The sequence below is a fragment of the Dryobates pubescens genome, chromosome 5, assembly GCF_014839835.1.
Source record: "Dryobates pubescens isolate bDryPub1 chromosome 5, bDryPub1.pri, whole genome shotgun sequence".
NCBI classification, from domain to species: domain Eukaryota; kingdom Metazoa; phylum Chordata; class Aves; order Piciformes; family Picidae; genus Dryobates; species Dryobates pubescens.
Window position 1 is genome coordinate 15358644 of NC_071616.1, and position 27759 is coordinate 15386402.

At 45.3% G+C, this 27759-nt stretch overlaps 1 protein-coding gene across 1 annotated transcript; it reads left to right on the forward strand.

The window, feature by feature from the left end:
- Positions 1-1449: 1449 nt before the first annotated feature.
- On the forward strand, positions 1450-27320 carry STYX (serine/threonine/tyrosine interacting protein). Its single transcript, XM_009899518.2, has 11 exons — positions 1450-1736; positions 16774-16806; positions 17608-17661; positions 20824-20921; positions 22311-22371; positions 23613-23649; positions 24170-24209; positions 24303-24353; positions 24978-25050; positions 26418-26511; positions 27176-27320. The coding sequence occupies exons 1-11, from the start codon at positions 1680-1682 to the stop codon at positions 27247-27249; spliced, it is 672 nt and encodes a 223-aa protein (XP_009897820.2). The 5' UTR covers positions 1450-1679; the 3' UTR covers positions 27250-27320.
- Positions 27321-27759: the final 439 nt, after the last annotated feature.

The following is a 27759-nucleotide window of genomic DNA, read 5'->3' on the forward strand; positions in this document are numbered from 1 at the left end:
TCCAGGTCCCTGTGGCTGGCATCCCTTTCATCCAGCATGGACCACACCACTCAGCTTGGTGTTGTCAGTGAGGGGGGCTTGATCCCAGTGTTCGTGTCACCAGCAAAGGTGTTAAACAGCACTGGTCCCAGTACTGACCCTTGAAGAACACTAATTGTCACTGCTCTCCACTTGGACATCGAGCTGTTAATGAGTCTGTTTGACCATCAGGCCCGTTCTTTAACCCACCAAGTGCTTCATCCATCGCATCCATATCCAATTTAGGGACAAAGTTACCTTAAAGTCCAGGAGAGCATGGGACCAGGGAACCTCAAAAAGCAGAGAGAGATTCCTGCACTAGGACAGTTGTCAGAGGATGTCTCCCATGCGTAAAGAGGAGCTGTTTGAAAATTATCCCAGTGGCATCAGCTAAAAGTGGAGGCAGACAGCCCCTTTTTATGGCAGCTAAATTGACCAAATGGAAGCAGTTAGATGATGATGAGGCAGCAGTTTGCACAGGTAGCAAAGAAGGCCAACAACAGGCCTGGATCAACAATGGTATGGCCAAAAGGATTAGGGAAGTGGTTGTGCTCTTGGGTTCAGTTTGGCACCCTTTGCTACAAGGATGGTGAGCTGCTGGAGCGTGTCCAAGAGTACAACAAAACTGGTGAAGGGTCTGGAGGACAAGTCCAGTGAGGGGTAGCTGAGGGAACTTGGGGTTGTTTAGTCTGGAGAAAAGGAAAGTGGAAAGACATTGCCCTCTACAACTCCCTGAGAGAAGGTTGGAGCCAGGTGGGGGGTGGACTCTTGCCCAAGTAACAACCAATAAAACAAGAGGAAGCACCCTCAGGTTGCACCAGGGGAGGTTTATACTGGACATTAAGAAAACTTTCTTCACCAAAAGGGCTGTCCAGGCAAGTGGTGAAGTCACCATGCAGGGAAGTATTTGAAAGATGTGTAGATGCAGCACTTAGGGACATGGTTTAGTGGTTGACTTGGTAGTATTAGGTTAATGTTTGGACTTGATCTCAAGGATCTCGTGCAACCTAAATGATGCTATGGGAAAGCGGCAGGGTGAGGGGACAGCAACAAGAACACGTTTGGATGTGTTGATGGCCACAATACAGCGGGCTATGTGTGAGGTGCCTCGGGCCTGTGCTTGGAGCCAGAGATGCTGGACTTTGATCTTTGTGCTCCTGGGGGTGCTACAGGGCCTGCTGAAGTTCCGATCCGGGTTGTGAGGAGTTACTTAACGCCTGTTAATGAACGAGTTGGGGGCGCTGCGGGCGCCTGCCCGGGCCCCCGGCCGGGGGAAGGCCCTTGCGGAGACGGAAGAGCAGAGCGCGGGGGCGCCGCTGGCGCGCGGGCCGCGGGAGCGCTCCGGCGGCCGCTGGGGGAGGAGCGGTGGCGGGGCGGGGGTGGAGGCGGTGCCGCTGCCGCTGGAGCGGAGCCTGCCGGGGGCGGGCGGAAGGGCTGGGGAGAGGCGGTGGCGGGAGGAGGAGGAGGGAAGAGGCACAAGCAGCAGCAACAGCAGCATGGCGGCCGGGCGCGAGCGGCTGAGCGCGTCGCCGCCTCCTCCTCCACCGCCTCCTCCTGCCGCCGCTGCCGCCGTTGCTGCTGCTCCCGAGCCGGAGCCTGCGGGCCCGCTGCCCAAATAGCCGCCCTGTCCGGTCCTGCCCCGCTCGGAGAACGTCCCGGTCATGGAGCTCGCCAAGCCGGCCTTCCCCGCGCTGCCGCAGGCCAAAGAGGACTCTGAGGTGAGAGGCAGGGAGGAGGACTGGGGGGCCGCCGCTCCGGGCCCGCCTGAGGAGAACCGCTGCCGACCCGGCTCCTGCGCCCCGGCCTCCCCATCCCTTGTCCCGACCCGGGCTGGGGGCCCCTGTCCCCCACGGGTGGGGTATATTCTGTCCCCTTTGCCTCACAACCCGCTTCCCCTGGCCGCGGGGACCCCGATGAGCCCGCAACGCAGGCCTCGCTGGCTGCCCCCCGGGTCCCCACCGAAGCGCAGCTCTGTCTCCTCCCCCCTGTATCGGTGACACCCCCGTTCTCAGGCACCACTGCCGGGGCTGTGCTACTCCCCCAGGACCACCGACCACATTCTCCGGTGCTGCCTGTTGTCCTCTGTTCCCTGCCGTCTCCATGGCTCCCTCTCAGACCCCCTGCCCTCCTGCACCTCCCTTTGGGGTGCCTCCGGTCTCTCCCCGTCTGCTTCCAGGGCTTTTAGCCAGCCCTGCTTGCTTTCACAGAACCCTCTCCAGTTCATCTCCCTTGTCTTTTGCCTTCTGCCAGTGCCCTCCCCTTAGCTTCTTGTCTCCGGTGTCCCCTGTTCTGTGCCTCAGTGTGTTATGGCCTGCCTGTTAGCCGCCCTTTTGCTTTCACTGCGTGTTCCCTCTCCCTTTGTATGGTCACTAGTCCTCCATCTACTGTTGGCTGCCTGCTTGCCCTCTTTTTTTGTCCGTGCAGAAAGGGAATATTGCTACTAGCAGTGAGTACCTGCTTGTCCTCTTCCTAACAGTTGGTGCCTACTAACTCTTTAGATACTCCAGAAACAATTGGTGAGTCTATTGGTGAGGCATTTTTACAGCGTTCCAGAGCCAAGACTTGCAAACTAAGACAGGTGGCAATATCTGCCAAGACTAAACTGCACCCTGTGTGGTGTCAGAGGAGTCGGGTTAGCTCAGTGTCTGATTTCTGAACTTGGCTTAGCTTCTCAGGCCTGACCCTAGAGACTGGTGGGGTGTTTTCATGTGTCAACAAGCAGCCCGAAGTATCCTGCTTTGAGAGCTGTTGGTTAATGAAAAATGTCACAGCATTCACGTGGGAAGTTGATAGTATCAGAGCTTTACAGATTGTTGTATGTTTCATAAACATCAGCATTTGTTCCTGCTTCAATGGTGTTATTGTTGAATGCTGTTGTGGTGAGTTACCTGAAATACAGAAGTTACTATGTCTCCTTTTTGTTGTCAAGGTTTAATACCTTCCTCATCTCAAAGCCAGGAAGGTGTGTTTACAGATCGTCTCAACTGTCTTCAGAAAGTTGTAAGCAGTTTGTATCTGAGCACAAATTATTTATTTTGAAGTTCAGAATTTGTTTGTTTTACAATATCTTTTCTTTCTGGAGAAACCAAACATTATCTGCAGTTAGTTCTGAAAAGGATTAATTAAATTAACCTGGATGCCCTGGTTTTTTTAAGCTGTTCAGAATGAACTGTGTGGTTAAAATGATTTTAAAGGCAGGGGTTGCTTCCAGTCTTAACAACTCTTAGCTGATGAAAACTGAAATTATAATGATGTCCTTCACAAGGGACTTTACTTTTTGCTTTCTGTGTGCTCCATCTCAGTAGTATAATGTATGGAACGTTAGAACTTCACATGCTGTTAGACCATTAGTGGAGGAATTAAATAAATATGATTTAGAAACTCCAAGTAATTTGTCCCCCCCAGCACCTTACATTTGTGTCTGACTCAAACTAAGTGAACTGTAGTTAGGAGTATTCAGGGGAAACAGAAAATTTAAAGCCAGTGTGAGACTGTCAAAGTTCTTGTGAAGCTAACTTGAGCAAAACACAAGAGACTTCATTCAGCCTTGGGCCTTCAGACCAGTCCTTAAGGAAATGCTTTGGAAAATCAAATTAAGGAGCTAAAATAATTCTGCCCACACACTGTAGTTATTCGTGGAAAGCTAAAGATCATCTCCTGTGTATTGCAGTGAGGAGGCCCTTTAAGGAGAAGTCCGCTGTAATATTATTTCAGGAAGCTGGTAGTGCTTGGTTTAGTGCTGTCTCAGTAGCTGTGATTTCAAGATATTGGGAGGAGGAAGGGGAGGAGAGATAACTTGGGGAACCCCTGGTTTACTTTCTGAAGTGCACGTTTGTGGTAATTTCAAGGCAGTCTAACTGCAGCCTCCCAATTCCCTTCTCCTGATTGACACAAGTAACCATGTGACAGCTCAAATAATAATAATAATTGGAAAAAGAAGCCAAACAAATGAGCTGATCTGGTTAACTGCACAGCTTCACACTCAAGTGTTGGCACAAGAAGTCGAAGAGCAGGCAGGGCTATCTGTTGAGGGGATGACAGCAGGCAGTGGATGGATTGACTTAGGCAGGCTGCAGGAATGCACTCTAGATAAATAGGTCAGTGTTCTGGCCTGTAGATTGTTTGCAATGTCCCTAATCCATACCTAGTGTTGCACATTGCTGGAATTTTAAACTATTTGGCTATTGGTCATTTTTGGAGCTCGGGAAATGCCACATTAAGAAATGTTGGTGGTATTTACCTGTTGGAGAGGGTTGTGCCTTCCTCTGCATTCCTCATCAGATACCATCTCTGGAATTGATGGATCAGAAACTGTTTCTTCTAAGTAGTTAGTGATGTGTGTCCCTTTTGGTTTTTTCCTTGGCAGTTTGTGTGTACTTAAGGTTCATTCAGGTGGTGTAACCCTGTTTGTTGTAGATTAAGCACAGATAGGTATTTGCCAGCACTTGCCGAGCTTTGGTACCACCATGTGTCAGTGGTGTCTTGTGCTGCTTCCTCTGGTCTGCTTTCATGCGCTGGCTGTGGTTCAGGTGAGTTATCCAGTCCTGCAAGATTAGCTAATGAAGTCTGGGGTAAACCAGCTTCTGACTTTCACTGGTGAATCCATGGCAGTTAAAAGCTGAACTCTTTTTACAGGTCCTTATGTCATCTGAGTGTCTTCTAATTTTTGGATACTTGTGGAATCACAGGATGGTTTGGGTTGGAAATGACCTTTAAAGGTCACCTAGTCCAATTTGCCTGTAATGAGCAGGGACATCAACTAGATCAAGTTGCTCAGAGCCTCAAACAACCTGACCTGGAATGTTTCCAGGGCCAGGGCATCTACCACTGCTCTAGGCAACCTGGCACAGTCTCTCACCAGCCTCAACATGCACCTCACCATTCTTATAAAGCTTTTCTGGTATATGCCATCAACGTCTGTAAACCATACATGTGCCTATTCAGGGTGGCAACAGTGAATATGTCAAAGTCTGATGAGTAATACTGATTGTGCACAGCACAGAAATAATTTCCAAGCTTAGGTTTAATTTTATTTTTCTAAAATTGGTGCATTTTTCAAGATGAAGTCTCAAACTTTCTCAAATCTGAGAAGTTCTGACTGGTTGGTTGGTTTGGGGTTTCTTTCATGTGTGGCTAAAGACTTGTTACAAGGGGATCAGCTTGTTAGTTGTATGCTGGCATGTTAGAATAATAGAATAATAATGGTTAGAAGGGACCTCTACAGATCACTGAGTCCAAACTCCCTGCCAAAGCAGGATCACATAGGGTAGGTCATACAGGAATGCATTCAGGTGGGTTTTGAAAGTCTCCAGAGAAGGAGGCTCCCCAACCTCTCTGGGCAGCTTGCTCCAGTGCTCTGTCACCTGTACAGTAAAGATGTTTTTTCCTCGTATTGAGGTGGAACTTCCTGGGTTCTAGTTTGTATCCATTGCCCTTTGTCCTATTACAAGACAAGAACTGGGACACCTTATCATTTCTGGAAAGATGTTAAATTAAGACTGGAATGATATGAAAGAATTTCATGTGAATTATTCTCCTATTAAATTTTGACCAACAAAAATAAAGAGTTAAAACTAGAATGCCTGTAATGGGAACTCAGCAGTATCTACCAGTCAATTTCCTTGTTAAACCATTAGCATATCTGCTTGGAAGCAGGCTGAGCAAACTAATAATTGTGATGTGTTTAGAGGTGGCTGTATTTTTTTGTAGGACTCTCCATGGTTTTTGTAATGGAATTATCAGCTTATTGACTGAGTGGTCACGTTTGCCTTTTTGTTATGCATACAAGCTGAGCTCTCTCTTTAGCACATGATTTTTTGGAAGGAATTTGCATTTCTTGACAGCTATATTTAGTCTGAAATGCTAATGGATTTCTGACTGCCTTTTTAGCTGTGCAACAGTGCAGTCCATCTAAAGGTGGAACACATCTCTTCAAGTATTTTTTACTCTTACTTGTAATAGGGAACACAAGCAACCCCCCTTAAACACAGTGATTCCCCTCCTCTGCAGGGGGGGAAATCCTAAAATAAGTAGGAAGCCTGGAGTATAATACTTATTTTACCTGCCCACAGAATTAAGAGCAGAAGAAATTTAAAACAAATGCCATGTTATGCTGGGAAATGTAAATCAGGTGACAGATTTTGATCATAACTCTGTGGGATACTCGCAGACGACTTTGCATACATCAGAAGCAGCGCTCTGTGGCAGCTGGAGTTGAGCAATGTTGTCAGTCGTGATTAACTCGCGCCCTGTCAGCCCTGATTACCTTGCGCCTTGCCTCTGCGGGCAGCCTGTTGAGTGCAAAGGAATCCACACAGATGTGAAGGTGGCTCACAACTAGAGCTGTTTGTAAGACCAGGGACCTGTGGCCAAGAGAGCCACTGATATCCCTCTACCCTGCCCTGCTGAGACCACCCCTGCAATACTGTATCCAGTTCAAGAGAGACGGAGAACTAATGGAGAGAGTTCAACAAAGAGCTGCAAGGATGACTGGGGGATGTGAACGTCTCTCCTGTGAAGAAAAGACTGAGGGAACTGGGGCTGTTTAATCTTGAGAAGAGAAGGCTGAGAGGAGATCTTATCAATGCCTATAAATATCTGAGGGGTAGGCGTCAAGATGAAGGTGCCAGTCTCTTTTTGGTGGTGCCCAGTAATAGGACAAGGAACAACAGGTATAAACTGGAACACAAGAAGTTCCACTTCAGCACGAGAAGAAACATCTTTGCCACGAGGGTGACAGTGCCCTGGAGCAGGCTGCCAAAAGAGGTTGTGCAGTCTCCTTTATTGGAGACTTTCAAAACCCACCTGGATGCATTCCTGTGTGGTCTGCCTTAAGCGATCCTGCTCTGGCAGGGGGATTAGATTCTATGATTTCTGGAGGGCCCAACTCCTAACTTTCTCTGATTCTATGACTTAAAGGATGTTTGGTTTTGTTTTGTTTTTTTGTGGTTGGTGGTGGGGGTTTTTTGGGTGTTTGTTTGTTTTTTCCCTTTAAGTTGCTCTATTTTTCTTCCCTGTGAGGGTGGTGAGGCACTGGAACAGGTTACCCAGGGAAGCTGTGGAGGCTCCACGCCTGAAAGTGCTCAAAATCAAGTTGGATGGGGTCTTGAGCAATCTGGTCCAGAGCAATCTGCTTATGACTGGGGGTTGGAACTAGATGATCTTCAACTTCCATTGCAACCCAAACTATTCTGTAACTTTTTGTGATATTGATCTGAATGAGCATTGTAAAGTGACTTGGCTGTGTCTATATAGCCTAGCTCACTAAGTTGCAGATAAGAGTATGAAAAATGACATTTTTACCATTGTAAATAGTAGTGATAATCTGAATTCCATTTTTCTTTTCTGGTAAAACTTCATCAGTGCTTATTCTACAAATTCATCATAAAGTGAATCAAGGCCTTTTATTGTAGTGGGTAGAAATGCCATGGGGTGAGTGGGGGAGAAATACTACTAGAAGAAATTTAGATGAGTCTTAGCTTCTATGCAAGTCTATCCCTCACTACAAAAAAGACAATGAGGTACTGGAGTGATTCCAGAGAAGGGCATCAAAGCTGGTGAGAGGTCTGGAGAACAAGTCCTGAGGAGTGGCAGAAGAAAGTGGGGTTGTTCAGCCTGGATAAAAGGAGGCTGAGGGGAGACCTTCTCTCTACAAATCCCTGAAAGGAATTTGGAGCCAGGTGGGGGGATGGTCTGCTCTCCCAAGTAACAAGGAATAGGATGAGAGGTTGCACAAGTTAGGTTTAGGTTGGACCTGAGAAGAAACTTCTTTACTGAAAGGATTCTCAAACACATGGACAGGCTCCCCAAGGAAGTGGTTGAATCTTCATCCGTGGAGTTGTTGAAATGACTCAGAGATGTGGTGCTGAGGAACATGAGGGCCTTGGTAGAGTTTGAGAATGGTTGGACTTGGTGATCTTAAATGTCTCTTCCAACCAAACATTTCTGTCAAAAAATGTACTGGTCCTGTCACGTGGTTCTGTGCTTCATACAAGCTGAGGAATTCTGCCTTCCCTGCTTGATTGGGCTTTCATCAGCCAGGTCTGCTGATCCTGTGTGCTAATGGGTATTTAACAAGCTACTGGGGTATCTTTTGGACCAATGTTATGGAATGGGACAAGTAAGAAACATTTTTCTTATCTGTAGTCTATCCTTTTCCATGGTTTGTTTCTCTTTGCTAAAACAACTTTTGTTTTCCTGTTGAATTCTTCTTCCTTTCTCTGTGTGCTCTGTAGTTCCCACCTGCTTTGTTTTCCCTCTCCAACTTCCTGCTTTTGTATTCCTCTGTGTTTTCAGAAGCCAAAAGGATGAGGACATCCCACTGTCCCAATATTCTACAAACAGAACACACTGTTCAGCTGCTTCCCGGCCCATGTTTATCAGTGTTGAGGCTCACCAAACTGGGAATCTGTGTCTGAGCCCATCTAATAGCTGGCTTTGCTAAAAAGGGGCTTTACCCATCCTGCCAACCACCCAGCGTTGTCACTGGTTTTGTCCCCGTGCTTATCTGGCCTGGGGTGACCTGGGGCAGGGAGCTTACAACTGGCTTTGCTAAAAAGACTGTTGGTTGGGGCCATTATAGTTTCCTGAGTGTAGTGATTAAGCAGCAGCACTAAAGGTGGGAGTGGAACGTCACCCTTTAGTGAGCCACTGCTTTGGTTTGAGCTAGCAGTGCTGTCAAAGCCTTCCTTCACTTCCTTATACAGATCTATTCTTGTCCCTGGCATGGCCACTTCTTGAGGGAACAAAAATACTGAACTTCATTTTTTAGTATCTTCTGTATCTGCACTAGAACTTCCACTTGAAAACAAACCGAAGATGCTTAGCCCTGAAGTGCTCAGGCAGTTGGACTAAATGATCATTGGCCTCAGAATAATAATAGATCACAGAATCCCAGCATGGTGGGGACTGGAAAGGACCTCTGGAGATCATCTAGTCCAACCTACCTGCTAAAGCAGGGTCACCCACAGCAGGTTGCCCAGAATCACAATGTCTGACTCCATCAGCTGGATGCAGTCACTTCCAATTGAAATAATGCTATAAATACACATAAAAAAATACATATATGTAAAAAAAAAAAGGTCGAGAAAGCTTCTGGCTGGACTAGCTGTCCAAGAACATGAATCCTGACTGAAACCACAGACAGCCTTTAGTGTCACTCTTGTTTGTGGCTCATTTTGAGGCCCTTCACGTAGCAGAGTGTCAAGACACGACAGGTCTCAGTAATATTCAAATATTTCACTTGATTATTTCTTCAGTGCTTCATTTAATTTATCTGGTTGCTTACTAAAAGATGGCAAGTGAGGATGCTCTGTTACTGCTTTGGTATTTCATGATTTCTCTTTGACAGTTGTTTGGAATAGGTTGCCCAAGGAGGTGGTGGAGTTACTGTCCCTGGAGGCATGCAAGAAACGTGCAGGCATGGCACTTTGGGACATGTTTTAATAGATGTGATGGTCTCAGGTTAAACTCAGTACTCTTAGAGGCCTCTCCCAACCAAAACAATTCTATGATTCCATTTTGCCAAGGCTGTTGGTGTCACAAGGTTTATTTTTGTGCAAGTCTTTAATGATAACGTCCTTCCTACTGCCCTTTTGTGGGCTGTATCTGCTGGGACTTCTTTCCAGGCTAAAATACTTTGAAAAATAAGATGCCATCTCATTAACTGCCTCAGAATTAAGCATAAAGCTTTTATGTTAAGGTAATCACTCAGGGATCAGGAACCATCCGCAATCCAAGCTGTAGCCAGCTCAGAGAGGTGATAGTGTTGGCAGGTAATGATGCCCTGACTGTTCTGATCCTACACTCTCTAGCTGTAATTTTAATTTCCTGCACAGAGCAATACAAAGGTACAGCCAAGAGATCACTTGGCCAGAGCAGATGAAGGAGTTGAAGCAGGTCAGCAGAATTTGTGGCTGTCATAGTCCTCACAGTTGTTTTCAGCTTTGGTTTCACAACTTGTGGTTGTGAGGTTTGGAGGAGAGACTGAGTCTTACAGCTTCTATGAATATTCCACTAGACAGGGAAAGAATTTTAGGCAGGAGGATTATGACAGCCCCAGATTTTTGAGGTATGCAAGGAACAATGAATCACACAGAAGTCTTGCTGTGATGAGCTCTGATAGGATGAAAAATCAGTAGAGAGAAGTGAGTGATGCTATTAATCAAGAGCAAAAGAGCTGTTGCAAAATGTCAGAAACCTGAAGTAGCCAGGGAGTTACTGGGAGTGTTGCGCAGCTTTCAGAAGGATCTGAGGCTTTGAAAGCAGGGAGACCCACTGCAGATGGTGGGTGATGCTGAGCAGATAAAGGACAGCACCTGAAATCTAGAAATATATTTATTGGTGTTGGATTCTCCTCCTTAAACCTGTTGATTCTGATTTATTTTACTGGTGGGTTTTTTCAGCACCTTTCAGAGCTTCTTCCTTCAATGTAAGGCAGTTTGCAGTCTCTACTAATTAGGCAGCAGGAGTTTAACCGTAACAAAGTGCAGTACTGCAGGTTGCCTTTCAACCAAGCTGGGCTTTAGCAAAGACCAACTGGGATGCACCTTTTATATGTGAAAATTAGGTGGGTCTTCAGATTTAAACTGTCTGTTAGGGATCGTTTAAGTGTTGCCACTTATCTCTGTTTCACCACATTCCTTTTGGTGAGGCACACTAATTGCATCAGATGTGTTGTGGTGCTGTGTTTAAGAACCACAGCCTTTGCTTTTGTGCAGATTTTGAACATAGACAAGTCTCAGTGTCAGGGCTTTTAATATAAAATTGATATTATGAATTTTTTAATCAGTTTTAAGTCCTTGCCAAGGTTGCTCTGGCAGGATAAAGTCCATGTGCATTTGCATGTCACTGTGAGGTGTCATGGTTTCTGGCCATTAAACTGTTCTTCAAGAGAAGAGCAAGTGTAGCTATGGCAAAATATTGGCAGAACTATTGGCAAAGTGATTCAATGTAGTTTGGATATTAGTTGCCAAGAAGCCATGTAGACGCCTCTCACCTGTTCATTGCTACCTTCAATTTATCTCAGCTACTGAGACTGGCTGTAGATGGGAAAGGGAGGGATTTGAATGTGCCATATTCCTTTTTTGTCTTGCTAAACCCTCTATTCTGGGGCAGCAGTTGAAGTGCTTTAGATGGACTTGTAGAATCACAGAATGGTTTGGTTCAGAATAGAACTTAGAGATCATCTAGTTCCACCCCTCCTGCCTGGATCATCTTCCACCAGACCATGTTGCTCTAGGCCCCATCCATATGGGTTTTGAACACTTCCAGGCTTGGAGCCTCCATAGCTTCTCTGGATAACCAGTTCCAATGCCTCACAACCCTCATGGGGAAGAATTTCTTCCTAATGTCTAGTCTCAGTTGAGCTACTTCCAGATAGTCCCTTGCACTTCATTTGTGCAAATACCAAATACAGCAGACACGTGCTGTGAACACCCTTAGCAAAACAGTCACCAAACCACGTCCCTCAGCACCACATCCACATGGCTTTTAAATCCCTCCAGGGATTATTCAACCATTTCCCTGGGCAGCCTGTTCCAGGGCCTTATAAACCTTTCAGTGAAGATTTTCCAACCTAAATCTCCGTTGGTGCATTCTGAGGCTATTTCCCCTTATCCTGTCTCATTAGTCTTTGAAGATAGTGTCTTGCACTGAGTTGCCAATCAATCCAATACTCAGTGGCAAGGAGTGCTGCTATTCTTTACAGCTCTGGCATCTGCAGTTGTTTTCTTAGCAAAATTCTTGTATTTGGTCTGGTAAAAAGGGAAGCTTTCAGTTGTTTGTCTGGTGGGTGCTTCACAGTGTTTAAAGCATAGCTGATGAATGAATTCCTCAAAATGAGACACTTGCTTGGGTTCAGTCTACATTAATAGATTGGGTTTGGATGATTTTGTGTAACACTTAAACAATCATATGGTGTTAGTTGAAAAGCCTTGAGGGGCTGTCAGGAGATCACCAGAATCACTCTTCCAGCAGTTTCTGTACTGGTATAAAGAAAACATTTAATCTGGATCATGGTCTTTCAGATATTTATTTTGCAGACTAAATCCCATTGCAATCTGCCCCTCTGCCTTCTTGAAGAACAATGAAGACCTATGGGGACAGGCTATAAGAGTTGGCTGTTCAGCCAGGAGAAAAGGAGGCTCCAAGGAGACCTTAGAGCAGCCTTCCAGTACCTGAAAGGGGCTACAAGAAAGCTGGGGAGAGACTTTGTAAAAAGGCTTGCAATGATAGGATGAGAGGAAAGGAACTGAAGCTGATGGAGGGAAGATTTAGACTGGAGATTAGGAAGAAAATTTTTTATAGAGAGGATGGTGAGATACTGGAACAGGTTGCCCAGGGAAGTTGTGAATGCCCCTCCCTGGAGGTATTCAAGGCCAGGCTGGATGAGGCCCTGAGCAGCCTGGTCTAGTGGAAGATCTTCCTGTCCATGGTGGGGGGTTGGAACTAGACAACCTTGAAGGTCTCTTCCAAACCAAAGCATTCTGTGAATAATGTCTGGTGCCAAAATCGATGCCTTCTCTTTTGGAACATCTGTAGCATTTGCTCTCTTCTGGGTTTTGGTCTTCTTTGGACTGTACATTGTTAAATTCCTACCTACTTATTTTACATAGTTTACAGCTCTTGGGACTAACACAATGTCCTGCTCCTAATCACAGAATGGTGAGGGTTGGAAGGGACCTCTGTGTAATGGGTTGGGGCAGATCCCCTCCCCACCACAGGCAGAAATAACGACTCAGGCAAACGGATTGCAAAAGTGATGAAAGTTTAAATAGAAAGCGGTGAATGTTACAGAAAACCCAAAGCGCAGTGACAAAGAAAGATCCCATCCCCACCTGAGGGTGCATCCAAAACCCCCAGGGCTCCTTCTTCCCCCTCCCTCTGCTGGGCTAGTCTCAGCTGGCCAGGCCTGAGACTGCCCATCCCCCTGTGGCCTTGGGCCCAATCAGGCCCATGGCCGGGAGATCTCTCCCCCAGTTACCAAGTCTCGGAGAGGGAAGGAAAGAGGAAGTGCCAGACTCCGCACTGGATCTTATAGTGGTGCAAAGAATTATGGTAGGAAATACACAATTTCCTGTGTCCATCCCTCTGGGCTGGACTTCTGGACACAGGAAGTGAATGCACCAGGGGGGCACCCAGCTCAAACTACAACACTCTGGAGTTGGTCTTGTCCATTGCCCCTGCCAGATCAGGTTCACCTAGAGAAGCTTGCACAGGACTATTCCAGAGGGGCTTTGAACGACTCCATAGATGGAGACTCCACTACTTCGTTGGGCAGCCTGTTCCAGTGCTCCACCACCCCCTGAAAGGAATAGTTGTGATGTATTTAATCCTTGTAATCACACTAGTGATGAATTTGTGGTTTCATTTTGCTCCAGATAAAGACTCTTAAATTCTGCAAGTATACACATGGAGTAATAAACCCACTTAAACACTTTTGTGCTCTTGGAGTGTAGCTTTCAGAGTTTTTTCTCACAATATTGTTTTGTGCTTGGACAAAAGAGAGGGTTTCTTGCTTTTCGGTCTCAGCTTGCACTCAGATTTATCTTGGATATTAGAAGAAACTTCTTCACTGGAAGGGTTCTCAAACCCTGGAATGGGCTCTGCAGGGAGGTGATTGAATCCCCATCCCTGGGGGTGTTTTAAAGACACAGAGATGTGGTGCTGAGGGACATGGTTTAGCACCAGACTTGGTAGAGTTAGAGAATGGTTGGACTCTATGATGTTAAAGGCCTTTTCCAAGAAAAACAATTCCATGATTCTGATTATGCTCTCATACATTCAGTGAGACAATGAGATTATGTTAAACCTCTCTTAGGCCGAACTTCATTGGACAAAGTTCTGTAAATATCATCCTTTTGTCACAGGATTTATACTTTCTACTACCAGGAGATTTTATGCTTACAGCTGGAACACACGAGTATCTTATCTTACCTCTCTGGGTCTTTTGCAAAGACCATTTCTGTGTATTTTATCTCCCTGTTTGTCTACCATTTTAGGTAGTATTCAAAGAATTGCTTTGAGTGGCTTAATATTTGTTTGCTTTCTCAGAAATGCTGTCCCAGATTCAATTCAAGTGGTTTCCAGATTAACTTCACTGATACCAAAATCCTTTTTAATTCCACTTCCAAGAGCCAGCAAAACATCACTGAGTCACCATGTGTGTGTGTCTGAGGAAGCACTGGATTTGATTTCTCGTGTGTGCCTCAATAAAAAGGGAGGTAACAGGAAATTGATGCTGAGCTGGATAGTACTGCAGGTTAAGGTCTTGGCTCTTTCATAGATTTATTGACTGTTTTGAGTTAAAAGGGACCTTCAAGATCATCTAGTTCCAGCCCCCGCCACCATGGGCAGGGACATCTTCCACTAGACCAGGTTGCTCAAGGCCTCATCCAACCTGGCCTTGAACAGCTTCAGGGAGGAGGCATCCATGACCTCCCCAGGCAACCTGTTGCAAGGTCTCACCACGCTAAGCATCAAAATTTTTATCTTTCTCTCTAGTCTGAATCTCCCTCTTTTAATTTAAAACCATCCCCCCTTGTCCTGTCACAGCAGACTCTGGTAAAAGTCTGTCCCCATCTTTCCAATCAGCCTCTTTAAACAGTGAAAGGCTACCAGGTCTCCCTGGAGCATTCTCTAGGCTGAGCAGACCCAACTCTCTCTGCCTGTGCCCACAGGAGAGGTGCTTCAGCCCTCTGATCATCTTCGTGGCCTCCTCTGGACCCTCTCTAGTAGTTCCATGTCCTCCTTCTTCTGGGGGCACCAGAACTGGATGCAGTACTCCAGATGGGGTCTCACAAGAGTAGAGTAGAGGGGAAGACTCGCTTCTCTGGGTCCTGCTGGTCGCAGTTGTTTCGATGCAGCCTAGGACACAGTTGGCCTTCTGAGCTGCAAACGACCATTGCCGGCTCATGATGAGTTTGTCATCAACTGGCACCCCCAAGTCCTTCTCCTCCCCCAGCCTGTATTTGTGCTTGGAATTGCCCCAGCCCAGGTGTAGGACATTGAACTTGGCTTCCTTGAACTTCATGAGGGTGGGTTGGACCCACCTCTCCAGCCTGTCCAGGTCCCTCTGGGTGTCATCCCTTCCCTCCGGCGTGTCAAGCAGACCACGCAGCTTGGCGTCATACACAAACGTGCTGAGGGTGAGCTCAATCCCACTGTCCACAATTTCTAGTTGTAACTCTGATCTCCTTTCAGAGGTGGAATATTTAGAGTTGTAATTTTCTCAGAGTTTAGAGGATTTTTGGAACCCAACAAGAACGGCATATGGCAAAGGGTTTTTTTTTAGCTGCCTGTGTGTGCAGAGCACCCAGCAAAGTTACATAAAGAAATGGATGCAGTCTATTTGCTTTGGTGTGTTTGCCTATTTCCTTTTTATTTTCTCTCCAGCTGGTAACTGTGATCTCAGATACAACTCCTTCGTGTGCCTGGGTCAAAGAATGAGTAAGAGCCTGTTAATAGAGGACAGTGGGAGTTGTAGAGAAAGACAGACAGGAATAGAGCTTGCCTGAGCATTTTGCTCTTCAGCTTTGGCAGCTCTCTTAAATTGGCTGAAGGATGAAAATGTTGATACTGGCTCTTGTTCTGGGCAGCTCTGATAGATAGAGGGATAGACTGCTGGAGTTGGGGCTGTTCAGCCTGGAGAAAAGAAGGTTCCAGGGAGACCTTATAGTGGCCTACCAGTACCTGAAGAGGGCCTACAAGAAAACTGGGGGCTTGTCGTGATAGGACAAGGGGGAATGGATTTAAGCTGGAAAAGGGCAGATTTATACTGGATATTAGGAAGAAATTCTTTAGAGTGAGGGTAGTGAGACACTGGAACAGATTGCCCAGGGAGGTTGTGGATGCCCCCTCCCTGGAGGTGTTCAATACCGATTTGGATGAGATCTTGAGCAACCTGGTCTAGTGAGAGGTGTCCCTGGTCAGTGCAGGGAGGTTGGAATGAGATGGTCTTTAAGATCCCCTCCAACCCAAAGCATTCTGTGATAGTAAGTAGGTGGGAATGTGCTGGTTCCTGAGTGGAGGGCTTTCACAAACTTGAGGATCTGAGATCTCTGGAAGGGTGTGATGTGTGGATTAACTGACGGGGAGTGTTGTGTCATTTGTGGCTGAACACAAGTGTGTGCATTTCCCATGCTTCCCGTCTTAACTGTCTAGTGGAGGTTCACATTAACAGCTTGCTGAGTTCATGGGGAACATAACTTCTGAAGATTGTTAAACATAAATTCTGAATATTCAGAAGAAAGTTATTTGGAATATGTTAGCTGGGGCAGTGTGGATTTTAAGGGAGTTACCCACTATACTTATTATCTTCTGTTTTTTCAGTGGCTGTAGGAATGTGCCAGGCAAAGGAATTCTTTTTGCTTCAGGGGCTGGTACAGAATGTCCTAATGTTCTTTTCTCCTTTTTCTTTCTTTCCCCCCTCCCTGCTTTTTCTAAACAGGAAGCTAAGGTGTGGATGTACAACATGCAGGCTTCACCTCTGATGTAGAGGTTTGAAAGCATTAGCTTTCAAAATGGTGTTACTTGCACTTGAGTGTTACTGGTCTCCACGTGGAGAGTTAGCAGTGAGCATAACCACTGTGCTGTTGCACAGCAGGTAGCTTGTACAACCTGCAGAATAGAGATTTTGATTGTTTTATATACCATACACGTGCAAATCTCTGCCTGAATGTGTTCTGTGTTGGTTTTGTTACACCCCCCACCCCGTTTGTGCCTATTGATAATTGTGAGTTTTGTTTTGTTTTTAAGGATTGGACCTATCCCATGAGGAGAGAGATGCAGGTATGACACAATTTAATGTATCATTTGAGTCAAAACCTGTAGTGTGTTCAGTTAAAGTGTCTAAAAAAGGCCTGGGATCAAAATAAGTCTTTAGGGGTAAAGTGTTAGGCAGCACCATGGGAGGGATGTGTGAGGAGTGAAGATATGCTTGGAACTCCACTGTGCAAGTACAAAGAAAAAAGCGATTTTTGTCCTTCAGAGTCCCCACCATGTTGCATTTCTGTCTTTGTTTTTAGGAGGTCATTGTTAGAAATGTATTGGAGCTTTGCTTTTTCACTTGAATTTGGTTGGAAGTAAGTGCTCTTCAGCAGGATGGACAATGACATTTTCCTACCACAATGTCACTGAGTCTAGATAAGATCAGCAGACTTGCATGTCTCTGGTGGTGGGGAGGAAAATGGCTAAAAAGTGGTATTTTCCTGCTGCTAGAACTAGAGGAGTTGCCATACATATATGTCTGTTTTCATGAGAGTGATTTTAGAATTATGGCACAATTATACACAAAGTTAACGTCCCCTTCGTGTGGTCTGGGTAAGGTGCAGTGATCAAACTGGAACTCGATCCAATTAAAGGACATGATTCCTGTTCCAAAGCCAGATCTCCTGCACAAAGATCATGTTTCTTTTAGTTTGCCAAACTGCTTTATTTTCCCCTTGTCCTGTTAGAAATGACACTTGATAACAGCTCTCTCACTGCCACGTGAATGACTTGTTCCCGTGGCCATGGTCTGAGCTGGGAGGGGGATGTATTCTCTTGGGTAATTTTGACTTGGTATTAAATGACTCTTCTTTTGCCTCCTAGGAAATTTTACCTGGGTTATTTTTAGGCCCATATTCTTCAGCTATGAAAAGCAAGGTAGGATTTTTAGAATAACATGAGGGAACTTTGCTGTGCTGTTATCATTTGTTACTGAAGATGCATTCAAACGTTAGCTTTATAGGTGCAAATCTGCTGGCAATCCTGAACTGGAACACGAAAGATGCCAGAGAAGCCATACATGCTGCATTTATGGAGTGGTCTTTTAGCCTACAGCATTCTCTGATTTGGGCTGGTGTTAATGCCTCCCCTTTCCAGAGTGGAGCCAGGAGGGGGTGATTTCTTCTCCCAAAGAACAAGTGACAGGACAAGAGGAAATGGCCTCAGGTTGCACCAGGGGAGGTTTATGTTGGAAATGAGGAACAGTTTCTTCCCTGAAAGGGTTGTCAAGCCTTGGAACAGGCTGCCCAGGGAAATGATAGAGTCCCTATCCTTGGAGGGATTTCAAAGCCATGTAAATGTGGTGCTGAGGGACATGGTTTGGTGGTGACCTGGCAGTGCTGGATTAGTGGTTGGCCTTGATGATCTTAGGTCTTTTCCAACCAAAACAATTCTATGATCCTAACTACCCCCTCAGGCACATCCTGGGGCAGTTGCACTTAAAACACTTTGTTTTCCATAACAATCTTGTGACCTAAAGGGTTGCTCCAGGAGAATAATGAAAAAAAGAACCTCAGTTAACTTTTTTTCATGTGGCTTGAAGTGCTGCATGCATTTGTACTGACACATGTACTTCTCAGTTCAGCTAGTCAGCTTTTACCTACTTCTTGCAAACCAGAGAAAAAGGCAAATTGGCAGTGACTTCCATACCAGTTGCAAAAACTGGCAGCTTTTTGTATTAAAATTGAGTCTTATAGTGAAGTTCAGATAGAGTTTTGCTTACCAATCAAGCACTTTATTTCCCTTGCTAAAGTGGTGTTCCTCAGGGGTCAGTGCTGGGTCCAATCTTACTCAATGTCATTTTCAACAATCTGGATGAGGGGACAGAGTGTTCCCTCAGCAAGTTTGTTGGGAAGATTGGCTGATAGGCTAGAAGGGTGTGCAACCATTCAGCAAGATCTGGACAAACTGGAGAGCTGGGCTAAGGGGAGCCTAAGGAGGTTCAACAATAGTAAGTGTAGAGTACTGCACCAGTGGAAGAACAACACCAGGCACCAGCACAGATTAGGAGATGACCTGTTGGAAAGCAGCTCCGTGGAGAAGCCCCATGGAGTCCTGCTGGACAGTATGTTATCTATGGGACAGCAGTGTGCCCTTGTGGCCAAGAAGTCCAATGATCTCCTGGAGTGCATTAAGAAGAGTTTGGCCAGCAAGTCAAGGGAGGTTCTCCTCCCCCTCTGCTCTGCCCTCGTGAGACCACATCTGGAGTATTGCGTCCAGTTTCAGGCTCCCCAGTTCAAGAGGGACAGGGATATACTAGGAAGTGTCCAACAGAAACTACAAGGGTGATGAAGGGACTGGAACATCTGTCTGATGAGGAAAGGGTGAGAGGCCTGGGGCTGTTTAGTCTGGAGAAGACTGAGAGGAGATCTTATTGCTTATAAGTATCTGAAGGGTGGGTGTCAAGAAGGTGCCAGTCTCTTTTCAGTGGTATCCTGTGATAGGAGAAGGGGCAATGAATATAGACAGGAAGCTCCACCTCAACATGAGGAGAAACTTCTTTACTGTGAAGGTGACAGAGCACTGGAGCAGGCTGCCCAGAAAGGTTGTGGAGTCTCCTCTGGAGATATTCCAAACCCATCTGGATGTGTTGCTGTGTGACCCACACTAGATGATCCTGCTTTGGCAGGGGGGTTGGACTTGATCTTACGAAGTCCCTTCCAACCTCTGCCATTCTATGGAAGTGTTACAATGTGAATCAGAGCTGAGAACTCGCAGGTATGCAGTAAAATAAGGTAAATTGCCTCTGCACTAAAGTCAAACACTTAAGACAAAGCATCTATCTCTGAATTACCTCAGATTAGGTGATTTTACTTTCAAGAGTTTGACTCCAGCTAGCTGAAAATTACTGCATCATGTAGGGAATTGCAGTTGGAGGCAAAGTGAAAGGTGGGCAGAGATAAGTTAGTTCACCCAACGCTGCCTTTTTTGCCTGCTCTCTGTTATTGTTAGGAATGGTTTTGGTTTGGTATTGTTTTGTTTTTTCTTGCAGCTCCTAATGACTGTGCTTTGTTTGCTCCAAAGACAAAATTGTTCATACTGTGCTTTGAATATTAGAAAAGGAGCTCTGATTTTCCTTGAGGACGTGATACAGCCATAGTGTGTATTTAAGCATAGCTTTTCTTTTTATTACTGTGTAACAGACTCTTATTTAAACAAACCAAGATTTAGTAAGATTTTAAGCAAGATTTAATCTTTTTTTTTTTTTTTTTTAAGCAACATTTAAGCAGAGATTAACACATCCAAGTGCTGGGCTCTGCACATTGGCCACAGCAACCCCATGCAGTGCTACAGGCTGGGGTCAGAGTGGCTGGAGAGCGGCCAGGCAGAGAGGGACCTGAGGCTGCTGGTTGATGGTAGGCTGAACATGAGCCTGCAGTGTGCCCAGGTGGCCAAGAGGGCCAATGGCATCCTGGCCTGCATCAAGAACAGTGTGGCCAGCAGGAGCAGGGAGGTCATTCTGCCCCTGTACACTGCACTGGTTAGGCCACACCTTGAGTCCTGTGTCTAGTTCTGGGCCCCTCAGTTTAGGAAAGATGTTGACTTGCTGGGACGTGTCCAGAGAAGGGAAACGAAGTTGGTGAGGGGTTTGGAACACAAGCCCTGTGAGGAGAGGCTGAGGGAGCTGGGGTTGCTTAGCCTGGAGAAGAGGAGGCTCAGGGGTGACCTTCTTGCTTTCTACAACTACCTGAAGGGAGGTTGTAGACAGGCAGGACCTGGTCTCTTCTCCCAGGCAACCAGCACCAGAACAAGAGGACACAGTCTCAAGCTGCACCAGGGGAGGTTCAGACTGGATGTTAGGAAGAAGTTCTTCATAGAGAGAGCGGTTGGCCATTGGAATGGGCTGCCCGGGGAGGTGGTGGAGTCACCATCACTGGAGGTGTTTAGAAGGAGACTTGATGGGGTGCTTGGTGCCATGGTTCAGTTGATTAGGTGGTGTTGGGTGACGGGTTGGACGCGATGATCTTGAAGGTCTCTTCCAACCTGGTTTATTCTGTTCTAATCAAAATGTCTTGTGTGTTTTCTCTTGTTTTTCCACAGCTACCTACCCTTCAGAAACATGGAATAACCCATGTCATATGCATACGGCAAAACATTGAAGCAAATTTTATTAAACCAAACTTCCAGCAGTTATTTAGGTGAGAAATGGTCCAGATTTGTCTCCTTTCTAAACGTTTTCATGCTGTCAAAGCTATTTGAACAATGTGCTGCGGTGCAGAAAGACTTAAATCCAAAGCATGAAGTTTATTCATCCTGCTGAACCCCAGATTTAGGCAAGTCTGCAAATGAGAACTACCCACGGAAGTTACTCTGAGGACAGTTTGTCCTGCTAATAAAACATTTGAGGTGACTTCATCAATATACCTCTGAAAAAGCTGCATAGAGTCCCAGGAAAGAACACTGCTCTGTATTTACACGCTTGATGGGAGCTGAGGAACCTGTAGCGTGTGGATGTCATCCAGAGTGACCTGGACAGGCTTGAGGTGGGCCCAGGGTAACCATGAAGTTCAATAAAGCCAAGTAGAAACTCATGCACCTGGTTTGGGGCAATCTCAAGCACAAATACAGGCTGGGTGGAGAAGGGATGGAGGGCAGTCCTGAGGAGAAGAACTTGGGGGTACTGGTGGGTGAAAAGCTGAACATGCGCTGGCACCATGTACTCGCAGCCCAGAGCCAACCCTGTCCTGGGCTGATCCCCAGCAGTGTGGGCAGCAGGTGAAGGGAGGGGATTCTGCCCCTCTGCTGAGACCCCACCTGCAGTGCTGGGGCCAGCACTGGAGTCCTCAGCACAGGAGAGACATAGATCTGTTGGAGCAGAGCCAGAGAAGGCCCCATCAATGATGGGAGGTCTGGAAGTCCTCTGCTGTGGGGCCAGCCTGACAGAGTTGGAGCTGTTCAGCCTGAAGAAGGGAGTGCTGCAGTGAGACCATAGAACAGCCTTCCAGTATTTGAAGGGGAGGCTACAGAAGACCTGGAGAGTACTTTTCTACAAAGCAATGTAGTGACAGGACAAGGGATAATGGCTTCAAACTGAATTTAGATTAGACATTAGGATTTAGATTTAAAGCAATTCTTCCCCATGAGAGTGATGAGCCACTGGAACAGATTGCCCAGAGAGAAACTGTGGAGACTCCAAGCCTGGAAGTGTTCAAAGCCAGGTTGGATGGGGCCTTGAGCAATCTGGTCGAGTGGAAGGTGTCCCTGCCCACAGCAAGGGGGATTTGAACCAGATGATTTTTAAGGTCCCTTCCAAGCCAAACTACTCTATGATACTTTAGTACCTGTGGATTCCTTCATCTCTGAGAGGGGTTTGGATCAGGGGATGTTGGAGAAGGTTATTTATTTTCTTCCTCATAAGGACAGCTCTGAAGTTTGCTTGATTGGAGAAGTTCTTGGACCAGAAAGTAAAGCCATGCTGGCTTCCATCTGTAGGTTTGGGTGTTGTAGTGGGATTGAATCAGCTGTACCTGTACTGGTGGCAGCAATGTGGTGTTACTGTCTACTGACAAGAGCTGGTTTTGTTGCAGGTATTTAGTCTTGGACATAGCAGATAATCCAGTTGAGAACATAATACGGTTTTTCCCTATGGTAAGTGTCTCTGTTGCTGTGAATGGATTGGGAGTGGAGATGACAGCAGGAGTTTTCTGAACTTAGGATATCTACCCTGAGGCACCTGGAAGGACTGCGAACTCTTAAGTGACCTTTAAGTGTAATTAACCTCTTTTTACGGGTATAGAAATTGAGGCAGTGTTGTAAGAGCTGTGTATTCTTATAGTCTCACCAAAAAGGAGGAAAAACAAAGAGGAAATTAGAAAGGACTGGTCTCAGACCAAAGAAATTGGGTTGTGGGAGAGTGCTGGAGAACTTGCCCCCTAGGAAACTATTTTTTGAGCTCAAGAGTGTTTACATCTCTGGTATCAAATACTATTCACTATGTATCCAATAAATTCAACAGTAAATAGTAACCAGTTGTTGTAAGTAAGTTTCACAGCATCTCCAAACCTTTGGTGTAGAGGAATTAAAAAGTAACTTCAAATTAAACAGTGCCTGTTACATACTGACCTTTGAAATAGATTAAACCCTTAGTTTTGAGCTATGAGTTTGTATCTTTATTTTAGGTTAGTTTGCAACAGTGAAAAAGGTTTTTCCTCCTCAAAACCAAACAAACCAGCATGAAAAAACCCAAATAAATCCCAAACCCCAGCAAAAAGATCTTCTGGCTTCCCTATCTGTGGCAGAGGTGCTCATGTCTTGGCAGAGCAAGGGGGACAAATCAGCTGGTAGCTTGCAGCCTTTTTTAAACATATGCTCTGAAGTATAAATGCTTTTGGTCAGGGGATGTTCACTTGCTTCCTCATAAGGACAGCTCCAGAGTTTGTTTGTTTGGAGAAGTTCTCAGACCAGAAAGTGAAGTCAGGGGTGTCCCTGCCCATGGCAAGGAGTCGGCACTGGATGATCTTTGAAGTTCCTTCCAGCCCAAACCATTCTGTGATGATAGTGATGCAACAGTTGTAGAGGGGACACTCGTTAGACTTTTATGCATTTTTGTTTCTGGCTTTGCAAGAGTTTTTCACTGACAGTTTTATGGGGAGTTAAATGTGTGGGGGTGGGGGGGGAAACTGAACTTTCTCTCCCTACCACAAATGCCCAGAAGAAATAGAAAGGTCCAGTTGAAGTGATTCCTAAGTCTGTATAAACAATGTGTCATTGTCACTGTGTATGAAGACTGATATTAAAATTCTACCAAACTATAGAATGTAACATCTAAAACAATCTGAAACTTTGAGCCTTGTCATTTTATTGTGTGTTTTTTTTTCTTTTCTTTTTAGACTAAAGAATTTATTGATGGAAGTTTACAAAGTGGAGGTAAAACCCTAGTCACTTTCCCCCTTTATTTACTGCTACATTGTTGTTAAAGCTTTAAAACTAGCTTAGTGGTTGAGGCTCGTGAGTATGAGGCTTTCTTGAGTTTGGGGGTTTCTTGGAGTTTACTTGAATTAGACAAGTTCAGAGCAAAGTGTTCTTCTTTCCTTCTGCCTCTGGCTGGAAAACAAATCTTTTTGCAGCTCTAGAGTATTTTTCACTTTAAACACAACTGTGTTCTCTGTACCAGTGATTTTTGTCCCCCTTTTGTGTAGGGCCTTAAACCTGTCTTGTAGTCCTAAAAATGTAGATTCTGCTACTCAAATCCTCAGAGGAGCAGGAATCCATGTATCCCAGGGCAGCAGTGGACAGAGCAGTAGGTAGTAATCTAGAGTGTGGTAAGACACTATTCTTAAGATATTCCTTGCTGCTGGTGTAGTTCTTCATCTATGGGGAAAAAATAGATTTTAAAGAATCTTCTTCAGTCTGTCCAAGTGTGGTTGTGGCTTTTTTGCCTTCTCAGGAAAAGTTCTTGTCCATGGAAATGCAGGGATTTCTAGAAGGTAGGAAATTATCCATGCTGCTTATTGGTTTATTTTATTATTATTTTGAGCCAATGAAAAGGCATTTTTATTAATTTATTTGTTTCCTTTCAGTGCTGCCTTAGTTATTGCATACATAATGGAAACATTTGGGGTGAAGTACAGGTAAGAACAGTTCTTACTGCCTAACTGCCAAACAGGAGCTCTTGCTACCTGACTAACAGTAGTAGTTAACAGTAGTTAACCATTTGTCTGAGAGAGTATTTCAGTACAGCTAGAAGTCTGATGCCTCTGTAGGTATTCATCTTTTCCTTCAAGTGTTGTAATTGAAGAATCAGTTTGGAGAGAACATAAACATGCATTGACCCTTAGAAGCCAGTTGTTACCTGCTGAGATTAAGTGAAGACTTTAACGTAGGGTAGATTGTCCCATCTCACTTCCCTCCAGCTTTATTTACATCCTTCCTTTAGGGAGAAATGGTTACCTTCTGCTCATGGGAGCAGGATCCCAGCCTACTCAGGTTGATGCTGTGCTGTAAAGCTATAGGAGAGGCCCTGAGAGGCTGGTTTTAAGTAGCTGACAATAGGCCAGCAAGCTGAGGAGTGGAGCTGGGGGTGGGCAAATGTTTTACAACTTCTCCTTATTTTGCTCAAACAATTCATTACACAAACCAGTTTAGAGGAGAACTTGGAGGCTGTATGTTTCCTAAGAACTGACAGGAGGAAAAGCCCCAGAGTCTTTTGTCATAACCTGTTTCCCACAAAAGTATTTTCTCCTTCTCTTTCTAAGGGATGCGTTTACTTATGTTCAAGAAAGAAGATTCTGTATTAATCCTAATGCTGGTTTTGTCCATCAACTTCAGGTGACTTCTTTTATTACTGGTCATAACTCAAAAGCTATTTGATGATTCATCTTCCTGCAAAACAGCTGTTTCTACTTAGGCTTAACATTTACTGTAAGAATGTGGTTCAAGTTAATGTCAGGAGCTATAATGGGGCTTGGGAGGGAGATGAGTGGGTATCCTGGTTCCTTAGGTGTTAGACAAAACAAAGCCAGGAATGGAGGAGAAATAAAACCCCTGGTTTGTGCAGTGATCAAGAGGCTCTGAAACAGGCTAGCTGGGGATAAGGAAACTGCAGCATAACTGTGTCACACACCAGTGACGCTTCTTGACACTTGCATTCCTAGGTGATGGAATTCACAGGTCTAGAACAGCAAACAGTGATACTGTGAAGTTGCTTTGTCACCGTCCAGGAGTCTGCTGGGTGGGCAAACATCAGAACAGTGTGTTGAAACAGACTTGCAGTGTCTCTGCTGTTACTTAGGTGGCTGGCAGCAAGATGATTCAGCATCTCTTGAGCTTGTTTGTTTATTTCTAAAGTAACTCGTGTGAGGAGTAGCCCTGGAAGTGTGGCAGGCCACTAAAACACAAGGTCAAAGCCATCTCCTTGTAACAAATTCTGAAGTGCTGTGTTCTAGGATTGGTTTGTTCCTATTGAGTTGCCTTCTGCGAGCAACAAGTTCTCTGAAGGTTCTCGCAGAACTGTTTAAATGGAAGTTTACTTTTCCTTAATGCCATTTTTTGTCACCCTTTAAGTTCTCTTCATGTCAGAGCAACAAAGAACTCTCTTCCTCTAAAATTTCTGCCCTCCTCGAAGGCACTCTCTGAGCAGTCTTAGGGAAGTCTGAATTAGTCTTCAACTTCACCTTGAGGGATGGTAGCGTAATAGAACTACTGAGGTTGGAAGAGACCTTTGAGACCATGTCCAGCTGCTCATCTAGAAGTCACAATCCCAACACTACTGCTAAGCTCCTACCACTAAACCACATCCCTAAGCACACGTGCCCCTGAGGGATGGTGACTCCGCCACCTCCATGGGCATCCTGTTCCAGTGCCTGATAACCCTTTCTGTGAAGAAATTTTTCCTGGTATCCAACCTGAACCTCCTCTGAGGCTGTTTCCTCCTGTCCTGAGGTACTTGGAACAGGTTGCCTAGAGAAGTTGTGGATGCCTTAACCCTGGAAATGTTAAGACAGGTTGGATGGGGCCTTGAGCAACCTGTTCTAGTGGGAGCTGTCCCTGCCTGTGGCAAGGGGGATTGGAACCAGGGGGGATTGGAACTAGATGATCTTGAAGGTCCTCCAACCCAAACCATTCTATGATGTGATTCTATGATCCTTACACAGCAGCATGCCAAATTAATGGCAATATATATTAAACTTTTTCAGGAATATGAAGCCATCTATCTAGCAAAATTAACCATCCAGATGATGTCACCACTGCAGCTGGAGAGATCCCTTTCGGTTCCACCTGGTACTACAGGTCAGAAGCCTTTCCTGTTGTGTGTGATGCTACCTGTCTCACTGGGTGTAGTGAAGGGACTTTTGCACTCCCTAAGTAAACCTCTAGCTGTGACTTTCAGACTTCTGAGAAGGAGATGGCTGCAAATGGTGTTCAAACTCCAGTGTGCAGTACCTAAGTATTCTGTTCTCTGGCTAAACTTCCCTGTGGTGTCCTTCTCCCTGTCCTTCAAAACCCACAAATTCCCCAGAGGCATCAAGAAGAGCAGGGTGAAAGCAGTCAATGTTCATGACATTGCTGCTGCCCTTAAAATTAAGGTGGTTGCCTAGGAAAAAAAGTGTTGCTGCATCTTTAAACAGGTAACAGGAGATCAGGGCACATAAAAGATGTTACCTTGGTCATATAGGTGTGGGCCAGTAGCAACTCCAGCTAAAGGTCAGTGAAAATGGAGTTTGGGAGGAGATGCAGAAGGGAAGTGCAAAAAATGGTGGGTTCTAGGGAACTGCTTTTCCATGTGGAGAACTGAGGGAAGAAAAGTGCTGCCACCAACTGGCTATCCAAAACCTGAATGTCTTCAGAAGGTAGAGTCCTGTTACTGACCCTTCTCGCAAAGAGATAATAACAACTGCCCTGTAGCCCTGCTCACAGCTGACCTTGTTCATCTGAATCCTCCTTTCTCTTGTAGGAAGCTTGAAGCGAATGCATGAGGAGGATGAAGAACTTGGAACCATGCAAGTGGCAGCAGCACAGAATGGATGATGCCTGAGGACAAGCATTAGTGGTACTGCAAATTCCTGCCAAGAAAGGTGAAGAAAAATAGGGGGAAAAACCCAAACAAACAAAATTAGAGCAAAATGATGAACTCTCTCTCACACACACACAGAGCTTCTTTTCAATTACATGTTGCTTTCAGATGTAAATCTGCCTCTGCAACACACTAAGCATCATTTTTACGATGTTGGACTTCTTGAATGACTAGATGGCACTGATTGTTTTACTCCTTTTTTACACTTTACAGTTTTATTCTAAACCAAGATTTTTTGGACTTGCAAAGAGGTATTATTGCAATAATGCACTTTTCATACTTGAAATTTCTTTATTTGTATGATATAAAGTTATTACTTTAAACAAAAATGCAAGCTGGGGGGGGGATTTGTTTATAAAGTTATTTGTGTAATTTATAACAAGAGACTTTAGTAAAGAAAAAGTTTGCTAAAACTCATCTTGTTCTCAGTATGTATCGTGGTGGTGCTTGTGGAAATGTGCTGC